The sequence below is a fragment of the Mustela erminea genome, chromosome 9 (assembly GCF_009829155.1).
Source record: "Mustela erminea isolate mMusErm1 chromosome 9, mMusErm1.Pri, whole genome shotgun sequence".
NCBI lineage: Eukaryota > Metazoa > Chordata > Mammalia > Carnivora > Mustelidae > Mustela > Mustela erminea.
In genome coordinates this window covers 107,636,297-107,654,737 of record NC_045622.1, presented here as the reverse complement: position 1 = coordinate 107,654,737, position 18,441 = coordinate 107,636,297, and the positions used below count along the sequence as shown (strand labels likewise).

At 60.4% G+C, this 18,441-nt stretch overlaps 2 protein-coding genes across 8 annotated transcripts in view; one reads left to right on the top strand and one right to left on the bottom strand.

The window, feature by feature from the left end:
• The window catches only part of LOC116598502, a 38,783-nt gene extending 28,561 nt beyond the window's left edge, over positions 1–10,222 (top strand). Inside the window, exons 1-3 of one of the 3 annotated variants that reach the window (XM_032357388.1) lie at positions 1,080–1,313; positions 7,044–7,130; positions 9,835–10,222. In XM_032357388.1, coding sequence (XP_032213279.1) covers positions 1,105–1,313; positions 7,044–7,130; positions 9,835–10,012 — 474 coding nt within the window. In that variant the 5' untranslated portion in view covers positions 1,080–1,104 and the 3' untranslated portion in view covers positions 10,013–10,222. Of the gene's footprint in view, positions 1–1,079; positions 1,314–2,348; positions 2,438–2,820; positions 2,901–7,043; positions 7,131–9,834 lie in introns of those variants that run through there. The other 2 variants (XM_032357389.1, XR_004289095.1) reach the window with 2 other exon arrangements.
• Positions 554–12,395, bottom strand: OVOL1 (ovo like transcriptional repressor 1). Of its 5 annotated transcripts, none has more exons than XM_032357394.1 (4): positions 11,865–12,395; positions 4,817–5,034; positions 2,780–2,969; positions 554–2,533 (listed from the first exon to the last, which is right to left on the bottom strand). In XM_032357394.1, the coding sequence occupies exons 1-4, from the start codon at positions 11,962–11,964 to the stop codon at positions 2,238–2,240; spliced, it is 804 nt and encodes a 267-aa protein (XP_032213285.1). In that variant the 5' UTR covers positions 11,965–12,395; the 3' UTR covers positions 554–2,237. The 5 variants fall into 5 exon arrangements, with proteins under 5 accessions (XP_032213285.1, XP_032213288.1, XP_032213287.1 ...); XM_032357397.1 differs by lacking the exon at positions 11,865–12,395 and adding an exon at positions 11,347–11,520; XM_032357396.1 differs by lacking the exon at positions 11,865–12,395 and adding an exon at positions 10,213–11,306.
• Between the last annotated feature and the right edge of the window lie 6,046 nt (positions 12,396–18,441).

The window sequence follows — 18,441 nt, the reverse complement described above, 5'->3', positions numbered from 1 at the left end:
GGGACAGGCTGCACCCTGGTGTCATGGTGGCAGAGCTCATGGCGAGACCCAGCTTCTCACGGCGGGAATGGCAGTGTCTTCTGGGCAGTGGCCAAAAGATCAAGTGAGCCAATGTGGGTGAAACGCAAGGTGCCCGGCACAGAACACGAGCTGTGCGGATGTAGCTGGCCCGATACTAGGTGCCCGACCCGGAAGTGATGTGACCTTTGCGCCCTGTCATTTGGGATCAGTGTCTTCCTTCTGTGGTCCTAGCAGGTGCTAGGAAGGGAAGTGGAAACTGGACTACGAGTGACTATGCTGGCCCGGCGGCCACGCCAGGACGCAGGAGCACAGGGCAGGTGGGGCGAGCGGCCCAGGGGTCAGTCGGCAGGCTCTGAGTGCCGAGACCAGGGGCAGGCCACTGCATCTGTGCACGTCAGAGTCTCGGCTGGACTTGAGGCTCACTGGTAACCGTAAAAGGGGAAAGCTTTGCCTAGAATGCAACAACCGTTTTGATTGATTTCCCTGCGGGTGGAAAAAGAGGTCTATAAGACAAAAAAGCAGAAACTCAGAAAACGATAATTCTTTGATTTTAATAGTTGGAGGGAAAGTTATAAAATAAAACAGACAACACAGAGCGTTAGGGCTCCCTCCGATTGCAATAACACAGGGCTACAGAAATGTAAACGAAACAGAGCTTCCAGATAAGGTTATTTTATACTATATAACTTCCAGAATACAGCGGCTCCCAGACACTCTAAAGTAAAATAAAACAGGAGTCTTCCAGAACAATGTATACACAGTCAGAGGGCGGTGGGAGAAAGCACCTTCCCCTCAGTCTGGGGCTGGTTCTGCCCAGGGGCCCGGCCGGCCCAGCCCGCCGCACTCTTCGGACGTCTTTCCAGTTTGCCTTCTCCTTCTTCGGCAGGCTGGCTCCAGCCCTGTGCCTCTCTCCTTTTTGACCCACACCCCTTCTCCTGTTTTTTAGCAGGAAACCCAGCCACACCATTAGAGCCTGGTGGCCGATTTCCTCCAGTCGAGCCAACCAGTTCTGGGATGGCTTGTTCCTCACGCGCTCGTAACCCAGCCATGTGAAAAAGTCAGAAAGTAGGCCTCAAACATCTAATGCTGCCCTCCCGAGGGGCCTCTGATGGGGCCCAATTTTTCGCTGCTGCCCTAGGTTTGTTCACTCCACCCAGGAAGGGCAGGCCTTGCAGCCTGGTCCTGTTCTCTTCTCAGTGTCCCAGAGAGCGGACTCTGCGGATCAAGGACTCACCACCCCACAGGCCTTCCTCCTACAGCTGCCACTGGACAAACTCTTGGCCTCCACAACGGTGAGTTGTTCCACAAAAGGTCCATTCTTAGGAGGCAGACAGGCTCTTGGTAACCCCTAGGCAGGCTTTGAAAGGATGTAGGAGGGAAGCAGAGCCCCCCGGGGGAGGGGGAGTAGCCAACGCAGTGCGTTACCCCAGCAGATGGGCAGCCCCCAGGCAGGACTGGAGGAAGGTCTTTGGTGAAATATCTTGGGAGGTACAAGGCTTGGGAGTGGCTTAGGGAAGCCCCCCACCTGCCCCCAGAGCCAAGGCACAGAGGAGGTATGAAATGTCCAGGATAAATAGAACTGCACGGAGAGGGAACAAAGCCAGCTCCATCCTCTCTTAAAAATAGCCACCATTGGCACCAAAAATATATTAATATCTGTACATGTGTCAAAAAAAGGAAATAAAACTTCCTTGGCACCTTGTTGTCGGTTTCCTAAAAATGAGGTGATGTGTGGAAAGGCCTCCTGTGTGTGCAGGAGCATCCGTGGCTGTGCACAGTGTATGCACCGCCCCGAGGGAAGGGCCAAGGCCCCCATGGCCCTGAGCTTAGGCACACTGCAGGGCAGGCGGGCGCCAGCTCCCCCAGCACCCTGCTTTGCCCAGCTGCTCTCGGCCCCTGCTCTTCCCTCCGCTGCCCTGAGGGGAGCTTGTGGCCCCGGTCCCATGCTCCGCGCTCCGGAGCAGCATGGCCGCCGAGCATCCCCATCCGTCCTCTGGGAAGGAAGTCTTTTCACTGTAGGCGGGCTGCTTCACGGGGAAGGCACCCTGGGCCTCGCCCACGTTGGTCCGGGCTCAGAGTGGCCTCTGCCCCTCAGACAAAAACGCAAATGTGAGCAGAGCTCAGCGCCAGGCCTGAGTGGACATGTGAGCCGCAGGGGGCTCTAGGCCCAGTCACCGCCAGGCAGCGGGCAGGAGACCCGGGCCGGGCGGGGCCGCTCAGAGGTGGTGGTTGCTCTGGAGCAGGGAGGTGACAGTGTTCTGCAGGGCTACGGCCACCTTCTTGGAGGTCTTGCGCAGCAGCGGGCTGTCGGGGTGGTGCTCCTTCAGGTGCAGGACGTGGCCCTCCTGGCTCTCGGACGTGCAGCCGCACTCCTCGCACACGTACAGCTTGGCCCGCCGCTCCTTGTACGCGTACTTCTGCTGCACACCGTGGATCTTCTTGAGATGGGACTCTAGCGAGCAGCGCTGCGTGAAGGCCTTGTCGCACAGGCTGCATTTGTAGGGCCGCACACCTGCGGGGAGGGGCACATGGGGGTCAGCGAGCCGACGGCAAGCCCGTGGGCCCCTTCCCTGACGTGGAGAGGCCAGGCCACCTGACTCTGGGCAGGAGGAGCGGAGGACGCCAGCCCCGTCTCCAGCTCCCTGAGGGACCGACCCATGAGCCACAGGGGCTTCTGCCCTGAGCCCCAGGACGCCCCCTCCCAGGCCGTGGATCTCCCCTCCCCCGCCGGGCAGGGACTCCCAGGGGCTCTTCTCACCGGTGTGGGTGCGGACGTGCCTCTTCAGGTCGAACGTGTCATTGAAGCCTTTCCCGCAGTAGGTGCACAGGTGCCTCTTGACGTCGTTGTGACACTTCATGTGGCGGTTCAGCATGCGCTGGTAGGTGAAGGCCTTCTGGCAGATGTGGCAGGTGAAGAGGTCTCCACTGGGACTGTCCCCCATGGTCACCTGTGGGCGAGGATGGGGTTTGCAACAGCCGTCCGGAGCGTGGGCTGCATGGGGGCATGCCATGGCCCAGGGACAGCCAAGCTCGCCCTCCAGAGGCCACACCTCTGTGCCACTGCCTCACAGATCAGCGCGGGAGGGGCCGGAAGGAGACTTTGGGTCCATGGCCAGGCTGCTGCCGGCTTCCCCAACCCCCGGCCACCCGGCCCCTTTGCCCTCTCTAGAGACCTGCAAGAAGCTCCCTGTACGAACGGCTGGTCACCACCGCCTGTCAGGAAGGCTCCCGCCGCGGGGCTCAAAGCCGCTGTTCTGCACCTGTGCCCTCTGTTCGCCTCCTCTGAGGTGGGACCGAGGACCACCAGGACACGGCCTCTGGGGCCGCCGCCACTCAGAGCCTGGAGCCCGGCCCCCTGCTTGTACAGAGCCAGGCCCGTCACGGTGTGAGGGGAGGCCCCTTGCCATCCTCACGACCCTCTTACTTAGACACCTTCTTCGTTTCTTTTGTCACTACGGAAAATCTCAGATCTTGTCAGACACGGAGATGAGCACCGGGACTACAGTGACCATCAGGTAGCACTTAGGGCCGGTCTTGTCTTCTCCTTCCGTCGCAGCCTAGCCCTTGGCCCTGGATCATTTGGAAGCAAATCCTGGCCACCCTCTGCCCCTCAGAGAGGATGCAGCTCCGAGTGACAGCCGTGCCTTTCCGGCCGCGTGGCCCGCACAGGGAGACATGGTCTCCATCCTCCACGTCCGTTACCGTCCAGAGGCTGCTTGTGCTCTGTGGGCCTGTTGTGACCCCTCCTCCTGCCACCCGGTCCCACCCATCAGCTCCTCCTCTACCCCTTCAGGCCCCAGGGAAAGGCCTTCTGCTGCCGGCCAGCTAAGACCTTTCAGGTCAAGACCCACTCCTCGGGTGCACCTGCCATCCTGTGCCCTCTGCCTTCTCTCCATGCCCTTCCTACCAACCGGGGTCCAGTGGATGACAGGAAGGCCCACAGGGGCTCAGGGCCACTGTGCTGGCTCCCCGGCCACCTGACCAGCCGGTGTCTGCGTGCTTTCCCTCTAGTTACAACATGCACTTGGCCTACATGGGGAAGAGAAGGAGGAAGGGCCTTCTGGTGCCCGCTTTCTGCAGTGCTTTGGCACAGAGAACAGGGCTACAAGAACCCTTCCACTAGATCGCTGCTGGCAGGTGCTTCGAGAGCCTAGACCTTTCAGGAACTCGGGCCCGGCCAGAGACAGCCTCACTGGCTGCATGCTCCTCGAAAGTGGGGGCATTTCTACTGCCTCCTGCCCTCCTTACGGTTCCCACCACTGAGGCTGAGTGCAGCAGGCGGCTCCCCTGGCTTTGCCCTCAATGTGAGGCTTCTGAGGCCAAAGGGGACAGAAGTGGCACACTTGGGGAGAGGGAAACCGCAGGGCACCTGCCTCAAGGGACAGTGAACCACAAGGAGGACTCCAGAATTCACTCTGGGCGCAGCACAGCACGGAGGAGAAGCCAGGAGAAGGGGCGGAGCTGGGCTCCTGTCCCCCACTTTTCCTAGGGCTTGCAAAGAGGTGGCTCCCTTTAAGGCCAGAAACAAACCGAAGCAACTCCTAGAACAGACCTCCCAAGGGTGAAATATCTCTGACGCCCTGCTGCTTCTTCCCAAAGTCGACACTGTCGCTTTAGACCTACTTTTCTTCTTTTCCGCCCCAACCTGTGCCCTGCTGGGTCCGCTTCTCGGCAGAAACCCAGGCCCAGATCCAAGGCCAGCCTCTGCCTGGGTCTCACTGTACCCGGTCTGGTGGGCCAGACACAGGTCTATAGACACACTCCCGGTCCTCGGAGATGGTATGAGACTCAGTACCTTCATTTTGGTGCGCAGAAAGCCGTGGTCTCTGCTCTGGGGCTCTGCCAAACGACTCATGTCTTCGGAGGGCAGCTGGGCTACCACGCAGGGCCCTGGGGCCACACCATAGCTGGAGTCCCGAAGGCTCATGTCCAAAACCAGGGGGCACGACGGGGGCTCAGCCACCGACGGCTCTGGCTCCCGGTAGGGCTGTGGGGGGCCAAAGCCCAGACTGACTGCAAAGAGAAGAAGAACCAGGTGAGGGTCTGGCAGGGAGAGCGGGATTCAGGGGTCTCTCCGGACGGCTGCCGGGCAGTGGGCTGGCTGGGCCCGGGAGCCTCCGCCTTGGCAGGGCAGGCTGTCCCCAGCCCGTACTTGCTGCCCCTCCCTCCTGCCCCATTAAGGTAATTACAGGGGACGCCCGCCAAGCACCACAGCCCACAGGCCTGCCTGCTGAGTAATTTGTGTCTTAGCGGAACTGGGAGGACCGAACCTGCCCCGCCAATTATCCCTCCAGAGCTGTCCGCCTGGCCCACCTGGGCCAGTCCCTCTGGATTCCAGGTCTCATCCGTGCTCCTGCGTGGACAAGGGGGCACCACTGGAGGCCCTGGGTCTGGGGATTCATCCCTGGCCCCTGGCCTGGGCCGACCTGGGCTGCTGCTACAGGCCGATTTAGCGGCTGGCCTGGGGGGAGCGGGTGGTCCTCGGGGCTGGCTGGGGTCTGCTGCTGCAGCTCTGCGGGGCTCGAGGCTCGCCACTCCCGCCGGCCAAGCGCGGCAGGCAAACAGGACAGGTGAGGGGGAGCAGGGAGGGGGTCAGGCGGCAGCAGGTGGATGCCGCGGAACGGTCTCCTGGGCGCCGTGCCCAGCTCTTATGCAAGCCTGCCCCACAGCGGGGACCGCTTGCTCGCCATAGCACACCGAGGGCTGGGCTCCCAGCCTCCGCCCTCCAAGGCACCGATACCTGGCAGCCCTCGGTGGCGGCCGCTCCCTGCCAGGGACAGCTCACACTGAACGGGGCCAGAGAGGCTGGGCCCCCGGGGCGGAGCACGGAGAAGGACGTGCTGCCTGAGCCACACGGAGGGGACCAAAGAGGGGCCAGACTAGCTAATGTTTTCATGTATCAGTCTTTTTCTTCCCGGAAAGGCTCAACTCTATACATACACTTGACCTTTTAACTGGGTAGGGCTTAAGGGCACAGAGTCCCACCCCCACCATCAAAAATCCGAATGTAACTTCTGGCTGCCCCAGAACGTTAACTGCCCAGAAGCCTTATCGAGAACAGAAACAGTAGTGGAACACACGTTTTGCATGTTCTATGTGTCATAAGGATAAGGATAATGAAGAAAAGTGTTATGAAGAAAATCCTAAGAAAGAGAAAACACATTCCCAGCCCTGTGCTGTATTTACGGAAAGGACCCAATGTCTGAGCAGCCCCTGCCGTGTGGTTCAAACCCGTCTTGTAGTGCGAGGATCTGCTGTCCCTAAACGCCATAAGCCAGGAACATTTTCCAAGCTTCGAAAGGATAAATCAAGAGGGGCATAGGAAGGAAAAGGATGAGGGTGCTTCTAGAAGACGGACTTAGGAGACCCAGTGTAGGTCTCGGACCAGCGGACAAGGCCCAGCACACCCGCCGGCCCAGGAGCTGCTGAGACAGAGAGGCCCTGAGACAGAGGGGACCCAGGGAGGGGCGGCCCCAGGACAGGGGGCGCTGGAGGTAGAAGACAAGGAAGGCCCAGGAGCTACTAATGCAGGAAGCGCGAATATGAAAGCACCGAAGAAGTTTCGGGAGAGGCCCTGGCTCTCGCCCCCTCAAAACACAACAAAGGTCTGACAAGGGAAGAATGCGCCTGCCTGCCGCCCAGAACCCGTTCTGCTGGCACTGGCGTCCGTCTGTCCGGGGGACTTTAATGAGCCACCTCATTCCGGGTGTTGATTCACCAGTGCCTGGCCCAGGCCCGGCCTCTGAGCTGGCACGGCGCCTCCCTCGGAACCCTGGGAGGCTGGCGGGGGGGTGGGGGGTGCTGGGAGGTGGGGGGGCAAGCTCTCGGGCTCCCTCCGGCCTCCCCACAGTGACGGCGGTCTGCACACCGGGCGGGGGCTGTCAGAGTGCTGGCGGCTTCTGAGGCCGCTTTACGGGCCACTGGAGAGAGATCTTGGCCGAGAATTCAAAGCTGAATGACAATTTCCATTTCTCAATCTAGGTAGAGACCCACAGGAAGCTCTACCCCCTTCTGTCTTTCAGTATCAGAGAGCCTGAGCGAAGCTCCTGGAAGTGGGAGCCGGGCCACAGCAGCCTCCCAGGCAACGGCAGAGGGAGGAGTGACAGCAGGTGAGGGCTTACCAGTCTGTGCTCAGAGGGAGCTGTCGCTCTGGGCTCCCCCTGGCTCCACTGAGGGGGTGGCAGTCTACCCACCCCCCTGCCCGAGCCAGGGGCAGCGGGGGCTGGACGGCCGCCATAGGGTGCCAGGGTGGGGATGTTTGCCTCGGCCCCGCCCGCCAAACCTGTCCTCCCGCCACCCCCAGGAGCACACCCTGCCGCCGCCGCACGCACACGGAGTGCTCATCGGCGTGCCGCTCCTGTCCCTGGGTGTCACTGGGTGGCACCTGGCAGCAGGAGGCAGGAAGCAGAACTGGTCGGGCCCTGCTTGTGCTGCTCTCTGTCCCCTAATTAGATGTTTCCGGCAAGGTGGCTGTGGCGACTCATCGCCCGCCCACAGCAGCGGAGTGTGGCAGGGCCAGACCAGCTGGGCCGTCTCCCCACTTACTCCCGCAGGGGCTCACGGGCTCCCCTTCTGTTGGCCCCACTCGCCTCTGTGGGGTGACGCGGAGGGCCCAGGGGGCCCAGGGCAGCTTTCCAGCCAAGGGCCAGCTCCCCAACTCCTTGTCCTCAGCAAGTCCCCTCTCTCAAGCCTGTCCCTACCCCAGACTGCATGCTGCTGGCCGCACGCCGGCCAGAGGGCCAGGTCCTACCCCACGCCAGGCCTCCGGTCAGGGCTGCTCTCTAAGGAGAGCAGGTGAGGCACATGTGAGGATGCCTGATCCCCGACCCTGGAGGGAGGTTTCGGGGGGGCGGTGCTGGGGTTGACCTGGTGGGTGGGGGTGCGGGTTGTGACTCAGCTCCGAATCAGGAGGGACCATGTATCAGCAAGACCCACGCTGGTGTGAGCTGGCCTTGCCCCCTTATCAGGAGAGGCAGGGGTTCCCCGTGCCCGTCTGCCCCCCGCCCCTGCAGGTCAGGTAGCAGTGCCGGAAAGGCAGTGAGGGCCAGCCAACTGGTAGAGATGGGCAGCCCTGGAAACAACGGGCCTGTGCCCCAGCCTGTGGCTTTCATCCTGTGAATGCCAAGTGTCTCTCAGGCAATCTCTTTTTCCCCTTTCCCAATTGCCTTTCAAAGTCGACACCGGGCCCCTCAGCGCCGGGCACTTCGGCCCTGGTGCCAGGGTGGGCAGCCCTGACCCGCTGAGGGCTGTGCCTCCCTTTGCCGCCCCCCCCATCCCACTCTTCCAGCCAGCACGGGGACGGGCACCTCTGTGGGACTCCGAATGTGTTGCAAGTGACCATCAACAGTGGCCACCCTCGCTCTAGTCTTCCCTGTGCCCAGAGGACTTGCCTCACCTGCTTTCTTTCTGGGACAAACGGTCTGGCAGGAGTCTGTCTTGGGTTACCCCAGCCGGGAGCAAAGAGCTTGGCAGCTTATGGGACAGCGCCCCACAGGGCAGGCAGGAGCCCCATCTAGGCCACTGCCCAGGCCCGAGTTGCTCTTCCGTCCCCACTCACTGGGTGGCTTTCTGTGCTCCCAGCCTTGCGGCCTGGAGACGATAGCAGGCCTTTCCTTCCCTGCCAGCATTTCCCAGGAATTAGAAGAAGGACCCTCACTGGAGGCCAGATCTCCCCCGAAGCCCTCAGTCCCTCCCACCGAACACACGTACTCTGGGGCCCAGAGCGGACTGAGAAGCTGGTCCGCCTCGGCCTGGACAGTGAGCAGCCAGGCTCCTGGCCTGACTCGTCAGCTCCGGGCTCAGCACCTCCCATCTCCCCTGCCTCGGCCTGGCTGCCTCCCTGGGGTGGAGGGTGCTGGTGAACTGGGGAGACAGATTGCAGAGGCCCCAATGCCAGGAAGGGGGTGCAGGGGGGCCTAGAAGGGGCCCTGGGATGCCCATATCTGGGAGCAGGGCATTTTGGCTTCCAGGCTGCTCCTAGGCTCATCTGCCTTCAAGCACCTTCCTGACTTTCCACTGTGGCTCAGCAAGGGCTTGGGGTACGGGGCTTCATCCCCATTTCCCCGGCTTCCCTTTCAGTCCAAGAGATGGAGTTTAGTGGGTACCAGTGCTTCCTTCTTGAGAAGCCAGCATCACTCCCTGTTCTATTGCTAGAGCAAGGGAGAAACGCCTTGGGACAGGAGGGCAGGGCGTGAAGGGCTCAGGCTGGGCTCTTGGGCCCAGAGAGGTAACCTGCGGCCTCCCTTCCTCTATGACCTCACAGCCCCCTGTGCCCGCTTCTGGGCTTTTCCCCTTGGCTTTGGAAGGGGGAGTGAAGCCAGGAAAAGGTTCTGCCCTGGGGATGGGAACTTCTAGAATCGTGCCTCAGGGAGAGAGGCTAGAGTGCCGGGTACCGGTGCCCTGAGCCTTCAGCCTCCCAGGGGCTCTCTGATGCCTTCAGGATCTCCGAGGGTCGGGCAGGAAGGTCAGACCTCAAAGGCTTCCCTGTTCCCCAGCTCCCGCAGGGCCTCTCCCAGTGGGACCGGGGTCAATGCTTAGCTGGTCACAACGTGCTGAGCCTGTGAGGTGGGCTGAAGGAAACGTGCCCAGCCGGCTCCTGGGGTCATGGTCGGCTAGTGATGGAATGGCTCAGCCAGGGGACAAGCCACCACAAAACACACTCCCCCCTCTCCAGCCATCTGAGGCACCCAAGCGTGGCCCGAGAACATTCCCTTTCTCATTTCCAAAACCTGTGGGAAAACTCTCCAGTGGGCCACATGGCTTCTAGAAGCTAAATTAAGTGCTTTGCCTTCTACCCCTTGCTTCACCCCACAGGACTCACCCTCCCCAGAACGACGAGGGCAAACGCTCACCTGTGCCCTCCAGGTTTAGACCCGGACCCAACCATCTGGGCCGATCCTGTCTCGAGAGAGGCCTGCACAGCTCCCTGCTCTGGACACCAGCAGCAGGTGGCACAGACCACCCGGAAGCCCTCCTCGGCCATCCCCTGTAGGGACAGCCCTCCACACTGCTCCCGCAAGGGCCACCAGGACTCTGGTGGGGAAAGTCACCAGGATGCAAGGAAGTCAATGATTTGAACAAACGGAATTTCTTTGTCCTTTGTAAAAGTCAACACATGATCTGTTACTGATTGGGATGTGAAATAAAACTAAAAATAACAGCACACTGAGTCTCCCGCAAGGCTCAGCTCACCTTTAACACAGTCCAAGTTCAGTTTATCAGATCCGAAGGCGCAGCTAAGCAGCAAGACAAACACAGGTGAGGGAGGAGGCAGGAGCAAAGAAGGGGGCTCCGTTCCTCTCGCGCCCTTCTAGGGGGGGGGAACCCCACCACCACCGCCACCCCGCCTGCCAGGAACTTGGTCAGGCAGGAAACTATACACAGAATCCTGGGCCCACACCCCAATCCCCCTCAGGTGAGCTGCGTTTTGGCCTCAGTTTCCCCTTGTTTTCAGGAGGCTCTAGAAGCTGCGCCAAAGCCCTTGAGATAACCTGCGAAACATCCCAGCAGCGTCACAGGCCATTGGCTCCTGGCCCGTCAGGTCACAGAGATCTCACCACTACACCCACTGTCTCCACCAGTTTATGCTAGGAGAGAAACTGAGGCAGGAGCTGGTACAGGGCCCCTCACGGCCCTCATTTCACCACTCTCCTGCAAGGCCCTGGGCGGTGCCAGGGAGCCCGCAGATCAAGGGTCAAAGTCGGTTGGTTAATTACAACCCCTGCCCCCCACCTCCACCTCCCGTGGAGGCGCTGGGCTGGGTGTGCAGCGCGGGGGGAGGGGGGGGCGGGGGCGGCGCCCCACCCGCAAGGCGAGGGGAGGGGGAGTTCGGAAGGAAGCTGCCTTTCTCCCGACCAAAGATTTTCTTGGGGGTGGAGGAGGATAGAAGGCACCAAAGTGTTCTCAGGACTTCCAGAGGAAGATGCCACTGGAGAGGGAAGCAACTCGGGTTACTCATTCAAAGGCTCGGACGCTGTCAAGGCGTCCTCCAAAAACAGGCTGGGCGCACCAGCGGCCGCGGGGGCCTGGTCCCCTGGCGGGGGGGCTGGGCTCGTGAAAAGCACTGTCCGTCTGCTCAGCTGCGTCCTCTGCAAGTATGTCCCCGGCAAGGAGGCGCGTTTCTGCCGGCGGTGAGACCCGATCCCACCCTGGTCCCCAGGACAAGCGGGGCGTAGCCAGGAACCGTCCCCACGGGTCTCCGTGCACTCCGCGGGGCGGCCGGCCGGTAACCCTTGGCGGCCTGACCCCCACCACGACCTTCTGGCCACCGGAGTGTGGGAAAGACGGAGAGATCCAGGAAGGCGGCTTAAACGAGTTTTCTCTTACATTTTGCACAAATTGCGGCTGAAGCTCCAGTTCGCTCCCTGCCCCCCGAGGTGGCATCGCTCCAGTGCCCTCCTCCCGCCTCATAAAAGTCCCCGCTTTCTGGATTTACGACGTGAGAGTGGAGGGTCGCCGGAGCGGTGACACACCCCGTTGCTTCCCCTGCGCCGCGGCTCGGGCCGGTGGAGGGGAGGGCGGACCCGCGCGGACCCGCGCGCCACGGACCCGCCCGCCCCCGGCCCAGCCGCGGGGTCTGGGAACTGCCCTCGCCCCCTCCCGCCGGCCCCCGCCCCCAGCCGGCGCCTCCGCCGCCGCCCTGCCCTCCCCCCTCCTCTCCCCTCCCCCCGCGCCCCGGGCTAACGGGGCCGCGGCCGCTTAAACATTAAATCGGGCGCCCCGGCTGCGCCCGCCCGCCCGCCCGGCTCCGCGCCGCTGCGCCCCGCATGCACGCCGCCCGGACGGCCCCCTGCCCCGGCCCCTCGGGCGCCGCAGGCTCGGGGGAGCGGCGGGCCGCGCCTCACCTGGCACGTAGATCTCGCCGCGCTCCTCGTCGGGGAGCTCGCTCCAGTTCCTCTTGCACGTGGAGACGCACGGCTTCTTCACCAGGAACGCGCGGGGCATCTTCGAACCCTCTTCGCCCGGCGCCGTCCGCTTCCGCAACTACAGCCGGGAGCCGTCCCACCTGTCCCGGGCCGAGCCGGGGGGCCGGGGAGGGGAGGGGGCGGTTCGGGGAACGAGTCGCCAAGGGCCCCCCACGTTCTGCGGGGAGACAGTGCCCGGGACGGCGCGCGCGCCCGCCTCCCACTCCGCGGGGCCGTTGCCGCCCTCCCTGCCGGCCGAGGCCCTTGCTGCCAGGTGCACCGCGCGGCCGGGGAAGCGGCAGGTAAGCGTCTCCCGGCTCGACTGGCGTCCCCCGCGGCTGCTCGGGAAGTCTTAAAGTGCGAGCCGGACGGACGGGTTCACGCTTTATTGGCTCGCGGCGGTGTGTGTTGGTGGCTGGGGCGGGGTGGGGGGGTGATCTGAGCTAATTAGCTTGGAGCGTCCCGGGGAGCGACGGCGCATGCGTTGGGAAATAACGGTGACAACCCACCTATTTGTTACCTGTCGAACCGGTTTCCATTCCGCTGCCGGTGAGGTGGCCTCGCGGCCTGGGCGGGGTGGCCGGGCGGGGGCGGAGGGGGGGGTGCCCGGCGCGGGGCACCTAGCACCCGGCTGCCCCGCCGGCCCGGCCGCCGCCCGCTCGCCGGGGAACCCCACCGCCCCCCAGCCGGGAGCGCTAGCTAGTGCTTCGCGAACGGAAGCTTCGGAGTTTCGGGGGGAGCCGAGGAGGGGAGGGGGCAACGTTATGTGCACCCGAGCTCGCACGCTCTGCGGGGGATGAAATGAAACTCGCCCAACGGGGCCCGGCCCGGCTCGGCGCGCCCGGGGCGCCCGGGGAGGCGCGAAGCCGTCGGGCGGGAACGGGCGGTCCCGCCCACACTTGTTGAACCGGGCCTGGACCCAGGCGGCCCGGATCCCGAAGGCCCGGCTGAGCAATTCGTGGTTCAGACAAGTGGTATTTGCTGGGCTCCGGCTCCGTGCGGGCAGGCACGCGAGGCTCCAGGAGCGCGTAGGCCGGTGGGCGGGCCCGCGGGGACGACGCGGCCACTGTACCAAGCGGAGAGTGCCCGCGGAGAGCCGATCGCCGGTCCCCGTCCCAGCCCGCTTTCTGGCCAGGGAAGGGAGGAGGGCTTCGTGGAGGAAGGGACGTTTAAACCTCTGCGAGTCCACTGAGATCCGTAAGACCTTAGCGCCTTTGTTGCTGGGGCTCACACTCCCGCAAACACCTCATCCTGGTCCCAAAGAGCCAGATTTCAGGTGCCCAACCTACTTTGCCTGGTTTCAGCCCCTGCAAGGTAGAGGGCTCTTGTCTGCTTCCGGCAAAAGCCCACCCTCGGCTGAGGGTCAGCCTGGGACACACACCCTCCCCTTTACTCCCCACCCCCAACCGTTCAACAGACTCTGTCCAGCCCCCAGGTTTAGCTGGAGGGAGGCCCCCCCTGGGAGTGCTTGTTGCTTTCCAAGTTACTGTGACACTTTGGGCTTCTCTTACCAGCTGGCGTCCTGGGGTCAGGAATGGGACCCCTTCCTCTTTTTAGCTCTCCATCTACCGCCATATAAAATAAACATTTCAGGATCTCTACCACACATACACCTTTTCCATGTGTTAAATATTTGCTGGAACAGATTAAGAGGAAATGAGTCTGATAAATGAATTCGCACAATTCCAAAAGTCATTAGTCAAAGGGGAGCAGAAGCCTGGCTGCCGACTTTGGGGCAGGCCCTCTACTTCCACCCCCCACAGGTGGTCCAGGAGCCCCTGAAGGTGGGCGGGGAGAGTGTGCACTTCAGGAACAGGTGGCTTCCTCCTTCACTCCCTCCTGGGGCTTGTGACTTTGGCCAAAGGCCTTTCCTTTCCAGCCTGTTTCCTAGTCTATCACCTGGGCATCCTGTCACCTACCTCCCGGGGTCACTGTGGGCTCTGGCAGCGGGCGCTGCTCGTTGTCCCTTCCTCTCCTAGGACTCTGCCTTCGCACACCCCAAACATACTTTGTCACCCCTCCCTTATTACCTGCACCCTTTGGTTCAACTGGTGGGAAGTGAGCACCTTACCTTTTGAATAAATCCTGGAGAAACATTTTCCAACACAGTGTGTCTAGGAAGTAGATTTAGCCAATTAAGTCAACAAATATTTATTGAGCATTTCGGCTGTGCCAGACCCTGCGCAGGGCTTGTTACACAGTAGGTGCTTAGTGGAAACTAAGTCTTCACAGATGACCTTGGACACAAGAAGCACAGTCTTTCTTGTTGGGGGGAGGAGGTTAGTAAGGAACAACTCAACTGTCTCCACTTGTGGAAAGAATGTCACACAGTGTCAGGAGGGACAGTCACCCATGCTATCTGCTGCAGTATCTCTGGTATCCAGTATCCACCGCTGTACCTGGCACAGAGTGGGTTATGGATAAATACTTGTTGCATGAAAGAATATCTCTTTTTCTTGACTCGTGTGACCCATTCAGCTTTTCATGTTCCAACTTTTGGTAGAGGCAATGGATACAAAGCAAATCGATTAGAAGGAAAGCAACAGGGCAGGTTCAGTGACCGAAGGCAGCTGACGCAGGCTGTCAGGAAGGGAGAGAAAGCTGGAGAGAGCGGTAGGGACGGTGCAGAATGTGGCCGTCTAAAAGGGCACTAATAATCATGTCATTTGAACAAAGAAACCCAGTGTGGCCACATCCGTCCATTTTCGAAAAGAAGCCCCAAATCCAGGTTTGTATGTAAAAGCAACCAATTTTTTAAAGTTGGCTCAAAAATATTTTTTTAAGATCTTATTTATTTATTTGACAGAGTGAGAGACAGCGAGAGACAAGCAGGGGGAGTGGGAGAGGGAGAAGCAGAGCTCTGGCAGAGCAGGGAGCCCGATGCAGGGCTCGATTCCAGAATCCTGGGATCATGACTCAAGCCAAAGGCAGACCCTTAATGACTGAACCACCCAGGCTCCCCTCAAAAAAAAAAAAAAAAATCTTAAAAAAAACCCCATGGAACACGTCAAAGAAAATACCATTGCAGGTCAGATTTGCCCCATAGTCTGCTGGTGTGTAGTCTGTGGTTCCTGAGCCGCCCTAGAATGAGACAATGTGCATGAACTTGGATAAACACCGAGCTAACCTGTGAACTCCATGAGGGCAGGCTCCTTCTGTTCCGTCCACACAGTGTCAGACGTCATTCATTCACTCCTTCCTTCAGTCAACAAACACCGAACACCCACCATTTGCTTGGCACTGATGATTCTGTAGTGCCAGGCAGACAGAGAAAAAAGGAAAGTTTTAGTGCGATGCATGACTTTGGTGTTGGGATAGTCACAGGTGGGGGTGCTGAGATCTGAACAAGAGGTAGGGGCCGGCTGGGCGAGCCGGCGGGAGAGCCAGATTCCCAGAAGGACACCTGGGGCCCCAGAGTGGGAGTGAGGCTAGTGTCGTGAGAGGAAACAAAAGACGAGGTGGGATTGGGAGGGGAAGGCAGGTGTGGGAACTGAGGTTGAAGAGGCGGCTGTGCCATGTCGCATGAGGCTCCGTATGGTGCGAAGCTGTGGTAGAACGGAGTACTAGAGAGATTGGTAAGGACGCTACTATCCGAGCCGGGCTGTGATGGTGGCCTTGGCGATCTGCAAAGGGAGCCATGAGCTCTGATTCTAGGTGTTCTGAGTGGACCTCTCTTGTTGGCATAGTGTTGGGACAGGGGAGTGAAGGAAGGCAGAACTCCAGCAAGCAAGCCAGGACGGTGCTCCCCGAAAAGTCGAGGCTGGCTCCTGCCTTGAATGCTGGGCTCCCAGCCTGAGAAGCCTAGAAAGAGCTGGGGCAGGAGTTAGATGGAGAAGGTCTTGAACTACCCCTTCCTGTTCCCAGACAAGGCTTAGCAGGGAAGCCGGGAGAGGGTAGAGGCAGGGCAGGGACTGGGAAGTAGGGAGGTTGAAGGCCAAAGGGCTCCCAGGAGATGAGATGTGCTGTGAGGACACTGGGTGCCCCAGACTTTTAGTCTCTGGGGACTCGAGGCAAGCCACCTAACCTGTCAGGACCTCAGTTTATACATCTGTAAAGTGGGGCTCCTAGTTCCAGCTCTGTTCCTCAGAGAGGTCAAGAGATGTTGATTTGCTTTTGCCGGAAGTCTAGCAGCCTTTGGAAATAGACGCATCAAGCAGGCTGATGGTTCCACGGCCACCAAGGCCTCTGTGTGGCTCACATAGTGGCCTTTCCAGCGCCAGGTAACAATAGCCTCGGGGAGGCAGCCAGGCCCCTGAGCAACCATGAGTGCTGTCAGGACACCGATCCCTTCACCTCTGCAGAGTTCCTGCCCGTGGGCCTCCCAACTGTCCCGATGTCCAGGTGGGCAGAAGGCTCCCTCGGCCGGAGCTGGGGGGTGCAGGGGGCAGTAGCCAGAGGAGGAGCATTTCTGGGCCATCTGGAGCCTCTGGAGCTGTGCAGGGAGAAGCCAAAAGTTCCTGCTAGAGAAGGCCAAAGACCCAGGTGAGGCTCTCCACGGTGGCTGCGCATCTGGTGCCAGACTTGATTCCCTCCTCAGTTCCCATGGCCTTTCCCACCGCGGAGACTGGAACCAAGTATTCAGGGCCAAAGCCTGGGGTCATCTGTCCCCCCTCTTCCGTCACCCTAACATCTACCCACCGCTGAGTCCCAGGGGTGCCCAAATCAGCCGCATATGCCCACACCTCCATCCACAGCTGCCACCGTGGGCCAAGGCCACAGAAAGCCCCTTCCCCCCCACCCAGCCAGCTGTCTCCCCCCAGCCCAAGCCCTCCCGTGGCTCCCATGGCAGCTGGAATAACATCTTGGGGGCTTGATGCACTCTGGTCCCTCCCGACCTCCCAACCGCTGGCCTCTCCATTCTTGCTGGTTCTGCGCGCGCCAGCACGCCGGGTGCCCGCCATCCTCCCGGCGGGCCAGAGCCTGGTCCGGCTCCGACCTCTCCTCCGCTGTGCCTTCCTCCCAGGTGGCTTTTCTCCACCTGATGACTGCTTACCTCTTGTCATTCAGGTTTCAGCCAAGTGTCCCTCACCCCCACCGCCTCACCCATTACCCCGTCCTGTTTTCATGGCAGCATCTTTTCCTTTGTGAAATTTGTATTTGTCCTGTTTGTTTGTTGTCCCCCTCCCGCGTCTTAAGTTCTGTATATAAGGGACCGCTTTTCTTTTAACACCATTTTAGTAGTTTTATTTAGATATAATTCATAGACCATAAAATCCACCTTTTCAGAGTATACACTTCAGGGGATTTGGTATCTTCACAGAGTTGTGCAGTCATCAACACGGTCTTCCAGAACATTCTCATCACCCCAGAAGAAACGCTGTACACATGAGCAGTCACTCCCCATTTCTCTCTTCTCCAAGCTCCTGGCATCCATTACTCTGCTCTCTACGGATTTGCCTATTGAGGTGTTCTTTTTAAGACATCTCTGTATCCCCAGGGAGCACCCAGTGCTGAGAAGATGGGCTGACCATGTCTCCATTTTACAGATGAGAAAACTGAGGCTCAGGACCCCTCAGAAAACTGACTTTCCCTTTTCCAAGCCTTGTGTCTATCTCCCAGGAGCTGGGCTACACCCTGTAGGCTGGAAACTCAGCAGAAAGAGAAGGAATGAGGTGTGAACTTCAAGTGGGGGAGTTCGCTGCTCCGCTACCTGGCTGCAGCCCACACCTGGGCCCTCTTGGCTGGGGGGTCGCTTTCCCCGGCGGGCCTGCTGACTGCAGACTTGGAATGATCGTGCGCAGTGCTGATGGGCTGAGCTTGACTCTCTGCCTGGCCTGTGCCAGGGACAGACCAGTGCCGCCATCCTAGAGGGGAACAGGGCAGGGACATCTGGGCAGGCAGGTAAGGGGAAAGCCCATCCCAGGACCTGGACACCCTCCGAGGGCTGAGGGTAGCTGATGTGGAAGGAAGGCATCAGGGGCGGTAGGGGGCTGTTGCTGAGGTCCAGCCTCTACCTCTTAGGGGTTCTATGACTTGGGGCAAGTGACTGCACTTCTCCGGGCCTTCGTTTTCTCATCTGGGCATGGTAGCCATCCCCGGGTACCCCAGGGTGGCTGTGAGCCTGGGAGTCGTGTGGATGCACCCACCACATCGGGAACCACACACAGGTTCCCTCCCTCCAGACCCCTGGCTTCAAGGAGCCAAAGCTCAGAAACGCTGCTGAAGGTCAGAGGCTAAATGCGGGCCAAAGCCAGTGGCAGACTTCCTGACCCTTTGAAGCCTGTCTCCCCAACTGTAAAAAGAGGTTTAATAATCATTCCTCTCTCCCTGTGAGTGGTGAGGTCTAGGGGCCTGTGGTTATCAGCACCCTCTGGGCCCCAGACAGGGAAACCAGACAGGCTCCTTGTTACCCCCAAGCTGCCTTCCCTCCCAGGGCTGCTCTCATCCTGGCCTCTTTCATCTTAGGTTTAATTAGCCGGGCTGCCCCACCCCACAGTCTCTTGGGCGGGAGTCAGCACTCCCATTTTATAGATGGGGAAACTGAGGCACCTAGAGGGAAGTGGTTTGGGGCTGCCGC

Excerpts from the sequence above, each read along its gene's own strand:
- OVOL1 (XM_032357394.1), bottom strand. The coding sequence starts at position 11,964 with ATGCCCCGCGCGTTCCTGGTGAAGAAGCCGTGCGTCTCCACGTGCAAG. Across the intron at positions 5,035-11,864 it reads CGGCGAGATCTACGTGCCAG|TCAGTCTGGGCTTTGGCCCC; the intron begins GTGAGGCGCGGC and ends TTCTCTTTGCAG. Across the intron at positions 2,970-4,816 it reads TTCTGCGCACCAAAATGAAG|GTGACCATGGGGGACAGTCC; the intron begins GTACTGAGTCTC and ends CCTCGCCCACAG.